Source organism: Juglans microcarpa x Juglans regia, chromosome 2S, assembly GCF_004785595.1.
Source record: "Juglans microcarpa x Juglans regia isolate MS1-56 chromosome 2S, Jm3101_v1.0, whole genome shotgun sequence".
Classification (NCBI taxonomy): Eukaryota; Viridiplantae; Streptophyta; class Magnoliopsida; order Fagales; family Juglandaceae; genus Juglans; species Juglans microcarpa x Juglans regia.
This window is the reverse complement of record NC_054597.1, coordinates 1,614,014-1,623,830: the sequence shown is the minus strand read 5'-3', so window position 1 is coordinate 1,623,830 and position 9,817 is coordinate 1,614,014. Positions and strand designations below refer to the sequence as shown.

Genomic DNA, 9,817 nt, shown 5'->3' with positions numbered 1-9,817 from the left:
CGACAAAAAGGGGTTGGAGGTTTCTAGTCGCAGAAGAGATGGTACTGGCTGTAATACAGATCATGGCAATGTTCAGCAAGCGCCATCCTTTTGCGACTAGAAACCCTTGCAGCCTCTAATTTGCCCGTAATCGTGTGAATGCGTTTGTACGTGTACGTGCGTGAGTTTTTGGTATTTTCTCTTTGTTTTACTTGCTTTCATATTTTTTGTTCCTCTTTTGGTCTAGGAATTAACATGCACGTACGACTCCATTGATATTATGGCGCCATACCTTCTTTAGACGTTTCTCCTTGCACGAGTTCATACATGGAGATTATGCTAGTGGGGAGGACGGCCAAAAAGTTAAGTCCGACCGTTTTTGGAATCCTTCTGATCATATTACCTTGATATAGTCGTGTAGTGTAACGATAGTAATTATTTTGAAATAAATAAATAAATATAAAATTTATATGAAAATAATAATAAATTTGTAATAATAAATTTTACTATATTTTTTTTTTATGATTATGTTATACTTGCGCATTATATGTATGTAACATTATTTTGTTTGGATAATGAGATGAAATAAGATGTTTTTAGATAAATTAATTATTATTATTATTATTATTGTTTTAGATTCATTTAAAAAAGTTAAATTATATTTTATATTTTATATGAAAATTGAAAAAAATTATATAATTAGATGAGGTTAGATAAATTAAGAGTATTTGTGAATCGGGGCTAGAAATGCATTCCCTACCATCGTTACCTGTCACATCCGATCGTTGATGGCTTTTTAAAATGATTATCCTAATTTTGATTAGCTTCTCTATATTGGCCGTGCGAATTGACAGATCAATTAATGTTCGACAGCTCAGCATGCTGAATATGACTGGAGAGAGCAAAAATGTTCATCGAGGAGCACTAGTGGAACGGCCACCTGATGGTGTCGACCTATGAATTTCTGATGTCTAGCTAGCCGTTGCTTAATTTCATTTAAACAGCAGTACTGGATATCCATAGGGAAAAATATTAATGTTAGTAATGTTATATGTACGAGATAATTCAAGGAAAAAAATACACTCCCTTGAAACATATAGTCCTTAAATTGGATCCATCGTTGAGATTGACAAAAACAAAATGTGAACATGCATGGAAGGTCTTGAGGAAATGCATGCGACATGGGGTTTCTTTTCTGTGAATTGGAAAGCAAATGAAAATAGTATTCGTTAAAAATAAAAATAAAATACCTTTATAGTGATCCTTCTTTTTGGACAAAATTGCGGTGAGCAAGAAAGCGTGGGACTATATTTCTGTAAAGGTGGACAGGTGATAGATATATTTTGCAAGGCCCACCCCCACTATAATTAGTATAATATTCAAGAAAATTTACCTTGCCTATATAAAAAAAAAAAATGTCAATCTCAATCATGTTCGGAGGCAATTTGCTACTGCAGAGCAACGAAGGTAAAGCTTTTCCAAAAGGAAAGAAATTTCGTCACTGAAATAAACGTTTTATGTAAAGGCGTGTTAAAGATCGTTACACTTTTTCGCAACCTAGCGAACATATTCTTGCATTTGCTATCAAAAGCACTGATGTACACAGGATAAAGAAACTTTTTTTTTTTTTTTTGTTTCCCTCTATCAAATAGTCATCCCAGCAATAATTCTGCGACCCCTTATCAGAGCAACATAAGCTTCAGCGCCTGGAATGGAGTGGGCTGCATACTCTAAAACTTTTTTAAAAAAAAAAAAAAAGAAAAAGAAAAACGTGGCCTACAATCAGTTCAGCGTCTATACCATGTCATTCCACCCAGCTCTTCAACCCATATCATTCCACCAAATCCATCTCCTTCGTGCTACTCTATAGAGCAGATTTTGTGTACTTTCGTTTCTTTTTGTACCAAAACACATGCTAACTCCCCAATTATACTGCCTGCCACCATCAGATACAAAGTAGCACGAGAAGTGCTCACTATAAGAGTTTTGGGCGCTTCTTATTTGCACTGCCTTGGCCGAAATTTCTCACTGGATAATAGAGAGGTCATCAATTTTTCCAACCTTTTAGCTCCAGGGCCAGGCCTGAGAACAGTGGTGTCACCAATGACAGAGCACGGATCACTCCCATTTTCCCTGCTTCCTATGCACCAAGCACCAGGAAGAAGCATCCCTGGACCCCGAGACAATAGCTCGGAATCAACTTTGTCAAGCACTGGTTCGTTGTGGCGAAACTTCCGTGCAAACGGAGCATTACTGTTAATCATCTTTTGCATGTCATTGAGATTGAGGTTGTGTGGATGTTGCTTGGGAGGGTTATCCCAGGATATGAAGTGGAGGTCACTGTTCACTGTTGTGTTGCGGAATTCTTGGGCATTACAGATGACAGTATGGAAGTATCCTTCCGGGGAAGATAGGAAGTTTGCATAGTACATGAGGACAATTCGAGGTAGATTGTCCCAACCCCATATGAGGTAATCAATGAATTGCCTAGAAAGTGCCATCCAAGCAGAACCTATAAGAAAAATCACATATTTTGGTTAAAGTAACCCCATTATAGAAAATATTCAAGTTGCACAACACAAATTCGCAGATGTGAATGAACCAAAAAACAAGTCACTACTCTAGCACCTTGTAAGGATTGAAAGATGTAATGTTATGAGTTCACCAGAAAGCTCCAGGGTCAAGCACAACTCAATAGATATCACCAAGTAATGTTGGCTTATCTGAAGTTGAGAAATTATATCTTATCAACGCATGCGGCCTAGAATCAATCGATGGCATAATAATCACAATTAACCAGGGACTGTACCATCTGACAATATGATTCCACTTATTCATACCATCTTTTATAAAGAGGAATTTTCTATCAAAATGACTAGTATTGACAGCATGTCTTTATCACAACTCATTATTTTAATAAGGGAATTTTATCAAAATTTCCAAATTAATTCAGGTATGGGGAAGCAGAAAGAGAACAAAAAAACTTTCAGTTTCAGCTAAACTTGCTTGTTGATTCAAAGCAGTGCATATTATCAATCCCTCCATGCTTTTGATGCCCCTCATACAAACTTAAAGAAACTATTACACCACAGCATAAACAGTAAATATAGAAAGCTTGAGCAAGTATGAAGCAGTATCAGGCCTAAGGGTCAAAAATCTGATTTTCTCAGAATTATAATAGCATCATGAACCTCATTTATAAGTAGACTTATGATTATATGAATAATTATGAGTTCTCCCACTGCATATTAAAAGCAAAAAAATATAAGCTGCTTAGAAGCAAACAGCAAAAACCTTTTAAGAACAAATTTTCAGAGTTGCTTAAACGACATGCTCTAGGAAAGGATGATACTTTTCTGCTTTAAGATAGGAGGTCAGTCAATTCACTTCCAAGCGCACAGAAATTGCCTGTGCCACATTGGTCTCATCCGCTGGAATTACATTTGTCCACAAGCCAAATTAAACCCCACTTGGGTTAGGTGCCCATAGTGCAGTGCAATTATGACAATCTAGCTATAAGCATACATCATTTAGCCAGCCTCCCCTCTTATTTATCATCACTATTGCAGATGATATTATTGCTATACTTGTATCATCCTATGGTTATACATGCAATATACATCAAGGATTTTGCGGGCACTCTAATGACCTTGATGACAAGGGTTCTCGCAAAAAAAAAAATGGCAGATCAACTTCTCTTGACTGCTGATAGCAAAGCGAGCCAGCTATTCAAAGCATTCCTAGTCAAGGTCAGACATTGAAAGTATCTTCATAATATATCTTATTAGTTTTTATTCCTGGAATTGCTACCCTACTAACATAGACCACAGTTTCATACAATTCAGGTGATTCTTTGAAGTGGAAAAAGAAAAAAGAAAAATATAAAAGATATCTAGGCCAAATTCCCATCCCAACCATCCACCTAATGGATCGGGGCTTCTCTTAAAGTTATGCTTCCAATATATTGATTTTTTTTTATACTTTATATTTTAGGGAGACTATATCATATGTTTGTCTATCGCACAGCATATGAACAACCAATTAAGCTCATTCCATAAAGTAACATTACTATCTTTTACAAACCAATTATTTGATTCCCAAGCAGGTTCGGTCATTGACAATACTGCAAGAGAATTCCTCATTTAAAAAGCTTGTGAACCGATACCCAAGAAGATGAAGCAAAATTATTCGATTGCTGAAATGGTTTTACTAAAGGGGATTTGAGCAGAGTGGAGCAGAGTTGCATTCTGTAATTGATACAAAAGGCATGAACAAACACAAAACATATGACGTGAACTTCGCACCTGTGAAGAGTTTGAATGCTGTCGGCACACTTCTCCGCTGCGTTACCCAGAAAACGTCCGCTTTCTTTGTCATATACAACCCCGGGTCTATAATTATCGGTTTCGCTCTCTGAAATCTAAATATGCCACATATAACATAAGTCAGCCACACAAGTTCATACGCCAAATAAAGCAAAAAACAGCCAAAAAATAAATGAACTGAGATCATTTAAAACAAAAAAACACACTTACTCTTTCCAGCCAATGTTACTGGTATGATCAATGAAATTTAGATCCCTCGGAAAGTACGAAAACGTGTGCAGCAGATCTAACCCGATCAAATGGACAAAGAAAACCAATCAAAACAAACCAAAATTGCAATTCTCAAACCAATTTATCAAAAAGAAAAAGACGACGCACCGTCCTGAGTGACAAGTGGATAATCAGAGGCACTGAGATTGATAAACCAGTCCCAGTCTCCTCCTTCCCTCAATAAAATCGCGGCGGCGTGAAGCGTGTTGGCCACCATAGTGGGGCCCCGGTACGTGACGAGATTCGCCTTGGTGATCATCCTCACATTCCCAAATCTCGCGAAGACCGGGTGATCCCGCACGTAATTCTGCAGATCCGAGCGCTCCTGGGGCGAGGACTCGAGGTCCAAATGCACCACGTAGCGATTGCGAGGGTGAAAGAGAGCCTGAAGAGTTCGCTTCAGCATGTGGCCATCGCCTTTGGAGCCGGAGATCAGGTAGGCGAGCCGAGGCGGTGGGGGAAGGGTCGAGGTCGGGATGATATGGAGCTTGGACTCAACGAAGACGGAGCCGGAGGTGATGGAGCGGTAGAGCGGAACGAAGGGCGTACCGTCGGGTGAGGTTAGCATCGTGAGGAAGATAAGGAAGAGAGAAACAATGGAGCCTATCGCCAAGGGGAAAATCCATTTCCTCTCTATGGTATGTGGATGCCTTATGTTCATGTAATAGCTCTTCAACCTCTTCATTTTTTTGAAAATTAAATTAAATTTCTATTTTTTTAAACGCCTCTCTCTCAAATTTCAGAGACAGGGAGAGAGGCCGTTATAGGGCTATGTTTGATCAGGGGGAAACTGGGAGAGAAAGTAAAGGAAAATGGGCCACAGAGAGAGAGAGGTTGAGTGGGGACCGTGGGAGGGGGTGGGTTCTGTGTGTTTGTCGTTACTCCTCCCTTCCCTCTCCTCCTATTTGTTCTGTTTTTAGGTGCGCGACTATCTGAGATTGGAGTCGTCGTCTCGCCGTGACAGAAGGGGTACTAATTTTGGTGGAGTTTGGGGATTGGATTCTCTGCAGTTTTCTATAATTCCACAGAAATAGGTAGATAGCAAATGCTGTAGAACGTAGATAGATATATAATAGAGATATATATATATATATATATATATATAAACTCCAAAAAAATGATATTTACAATTTTTGAATATGTAATTTTATGTTTTTTTTTTAAAGTGAATAAATCTTAAAAAATATATATATTCTTTTTAATAATGATCTCACTGCTTATATAACATTATTATCTCTGTTTGAATACAAGAAATATTTCATCTCATCTTATTTTATTATTATAAATTTTTTAAATTCTCACACAAAATATAATAAACTATTCAATTTTTAAAATTTTAAAATAATATTAATATTTTATTTTATTTTTAACTTTTATCTCAATTCACTATTCACACACCAAAATTGTAAGATCTATGGAGAATCTAATCCGGAATTTGGGTACAATTCCAAGTTTGTGATCCAAGGGCTCGTGTGGAATTTGGATAGGAAAAATTTAATTGTAAACGATTTTGCGTATTAATACGCGTATTTATTCATTATGATTAGTCAGAAAATAGATTTTATTGAAAATAGTACTAATTTGAATTTAGAATATAAATACAATAACATTAATATACAGATTGGTACGTAAACTTACTTGTACATAGTAAAACTCATTTAGGTACAACTACAAAAAGCTCTAGGAGACTAGTTTTTAAATTGAGGATTGTTTATGGATCCCTGTTGTGTTGTGTTGTATTGTGTTGTGTTGACTCTTCTATATGGCCTGATTGGGATAAATTTTAAATAGTTATTTTACTCAACAGTCATATATTATATATTTTTTTTAAAAATAAAAATAAGTATGTAATATAAAACTACTGAATAAAATTGTTCATCTTCAAATCAATCAAATATCTCATTCAACACTTACGAATAGGAGGTTGAGATGTTAATTTTATTTAGATAAATCATTTGACAATGAATTAATTTAATAAGAATGCCATTTAGGTCTCGTTTACATTTAAAATCTGCATCAATTCATCTCAACTCATTTTATTTTATTATTACAAATTTTTTAAATTTTCATACAAAATATAATAAACAATTCAATTTTTTCAAATCTCAAAACAACTTTTCTAAATTCTCACATAAAATATAATAAATAATTCAATTTTTATACTACTATTCACAAACTATCTTAACTTATAAATTTTTATAAAAAATAAAAACACGCATTTGTACTAGCGGCATGCCCAGCAGTCAAAGCTGGGCAGCATAGCACACAACACTTGTTTGTAAGGGAGAATTTGGAATATTGTTTGGCTTGATTTTCTGGAGTAATTGGATTGCCTCGAATAACCCAAGTCAGGACTATTTTCTCACACTAATATTCATTACAGTTTTCTTCTTAATTTCCTTCCATATTTCTATTTCTATCTATTTCATATCTTAGTATCTCCTTGCATTTATTTGAGGTCCATAACAATCCTCCACCACTGTCGGTCACCTCCACCACCACCAGCCTCCTCTACAACCGACTTCCTTGTGCATCAGTTCAACCACTGCATCAACCCGTCGTGTTCGTTTCGTTTTTCTTCCAAGCTCTCTTCTTTAGTTTTTCTTTTGGCATTTCTTTAGTTTTTATTTTCTCTCCTCCAAGTTTCCATATGAAAAACATAAAATTTAGATTCATTAGATAATCTGATCCCATAATACAATTCATAAATAACTTGGCGTATAGATATTGGTTACAAAATCAAATTCAGATGGCAAACTTGATTTTCTTGAGAAGCATGAACAAAATCAAGAAAATCCATATCGTAGCCACACTTGCTATGATTTCAAGCACAGAAGAAATTAAAGTGTAAAAACAATATCAAAACTTTCGGCACAAAGGAGACTCTATTAGAGCTCGGACGAAATGGGACTATTGCACTAAGAAATATGTGAGAATTATGGCTCATGAGGAAGGAGACCGACGAACTCGAGAGGGAGGGATTTTAGACTTGGGAGATTTCGGAATGGGTGTCTCAGGTGCTCGTGCGAAGAGGATGCAGTTAGGATTTGGGAGGAAGGGGATGGACGAAGCTCAGCAGCATGCGATGGTCGAAGCTAGGAGGTAGGGAGAATGGGTTTCGGTTTGGAAAGGGGTTCAGATGAAAGGGGGAATGGATTTTAGAGGAAAACATCATGTTATTCTCTGAGCAATGAAACGACTCGTTTCATTTTGCATGCGCAGGGATCACTGGGGCTGCAAATTCTTAGAATTTGCCTAAATTATGATAATTTGTAATTAATATTCTATATTAGCATGGAGTAAGCATCCATGCCACATGGATGGAAGAAGATGGACATTTTCCTTGATAATCATCAAAATACTTGAGAAATGACATTATCAGTTTAAATATCATTCTTTTATCATCATGATATCAAGTTATTAAAAAATTATTTATTATTTTTACTTAATTAATTTGTCATATAAAATAATTAAAAGGATAATAATTAACATAACGATAAAATGTTATTTTTCCGCTCTCCCTTCAATTCCGAATTAACTGGCTTTTCATGTGTTAGCAGCATCCTAACTCTGTGGACCCCGAATTAATGAACTCTTTCACTTCAACCAACTACCCTACAAGATACCTAAATTGGTCACGACTCACATTCATACGTTACTAAGTAGTGGGTTCAATCTTCCGATATTTTCCATTTTCACAATGGAGAAAAAATAGAAATAAATTAGAATATAACACGGTACATATATAGGACATAGATAAAAAAAAAAAAAAAAAATCAATCTTCCGATATTTTCCATTTTCACAATGGAGAAAAAATAAAAAGAAATTATAATAGAGTAATGTTACGTACAGTCTCCATTTTGAGGACTGCAATGCAAATTTAGATAATTTTATCTTTAAAATTTTTTAAAATTATAAAAATATTCTTCTTAAAATGATATTTTTTCTTATTTAATAAAAGGTCTATACATATAGTCTCTAAGTGAATACTGTAAATATAATTTCTCATTAGAATATAATACGGTACATATATAGGATATAGATAAAAAAAATCAAAAATAAAATATAAAAAAGAGGAAGATTTGCACCCTTGTGGCTCAAGTAGAAACGGTTATAAACCAGTTCAAATTTCTTGGGATGAAAAAAAAAAAAAGGAGAGAGAGAGAGAGAGAGAGGTGGTTGAGTTCTTGCTCATTAGCACTTTTGAGTATAAAACACTCGAAAACTAATTAAGTAAAAGGATAAAATTAATTGCTATCGTGAAGTATAGCATCCTTAATAGTTACCCGCATAAAAGTAGCTAACTGGAAAGTTATATTATAAAGACAAGCTGTTCATTACTACGGGTACGGGTACGGGTAGTATATTAGGCCCGGGTGCCAAAGAATTTATAGATACAAGCTGGTAAGGCGTTGACCCAGAGGAGACTGGAGGTGCATGCAACATGCTTAGATATAAATGACGTTAGCAGTGTAAATATATATATATATATATATATAAAAGAGAAATGATACAGAAAAGTCTTACCACATATTTTTATCTAATTAATATATATTTTGTCATTCTATTTAAACACACATATTTAAATATTGAGATAAAATAATAAAAATAATAAATTATATATTGATTAAATAGAAGTGTATAGTGTAAGTCTTCAATATAAAATTTATATATATATATATATATATATCTTCTCCAATAAAAAGGCTATAGCCACATGAATAGTGGAATGAACTGTCGATTTTGTTTGAGTTCACACTATTCTCATTTGCACAGTTACATTTTTGCCACAATTACATTTTGTCCTCTAATTAATCATTAAAAATAAAATAAGTTTTTTATAAATACAATAATAATAATAAACTTACAAATTAAGAATCTAAATTGAAGATTTTGTTTATTGAACTTTTGTGGAACAAATTAACAATTTAGGATTTTTTTTTTACATTTCTTCTTAGATTTAAAAATAATAGTATTTTTCGTATATAATATTATTTGAAAAAATAAAAATTATCTTCATATTATTTTTCATAGTAATTCATAAAAATAAATCACAATTGTTGGACTAATAATATTTTTATTTTACAAAATGTAATTATTATATCTAGGTTCTAATTTATGCATAAGTTTATAATTGGTCTTTAATTTATCATATTCACTATTCTATTTTTTGTTGTAACACATTTCATATTAATCTATTTGTAATGCATTTTTTAAATTATCATTAAAAGAATTAATAACA

At 34.1% G+C, this 9,817-nt stretch overlaps 1 protein-coding gene across 1 annotated transcript; it reads right to left on the bottom strand.

Moving 5' to 3' along the window:
• Positions 1–1,537: 1,537 nt before the first annotated feature.
• On the bottom strand, positions 1,538–5,528 carry LOC121252694 (beta-glucuronosyltransferase GlcAT14B). The gene is made up of 4 exons (XM_041152466.1): positions 4,683–5,528; positions 4,515–4,590; positions 4,284–4,399; positions 1,538–2,491 (listed from the first exon to the last, which is right to left on the bottom strand). The coding sequence occupies exons 1-4, from the start codon at positions 5,257–5,259 to the stop codon at positions 1,977–1,979; spliced, it is 1,284 nt and encodes a 427-aa protein (XP_041008400.1). The 5' UTR covers positions 5,260–5,528; the 3' UTR covers positions 1,538–1,976.
• Positions 5,529–9,817: the final 4,289 nt, after the last annotated feature.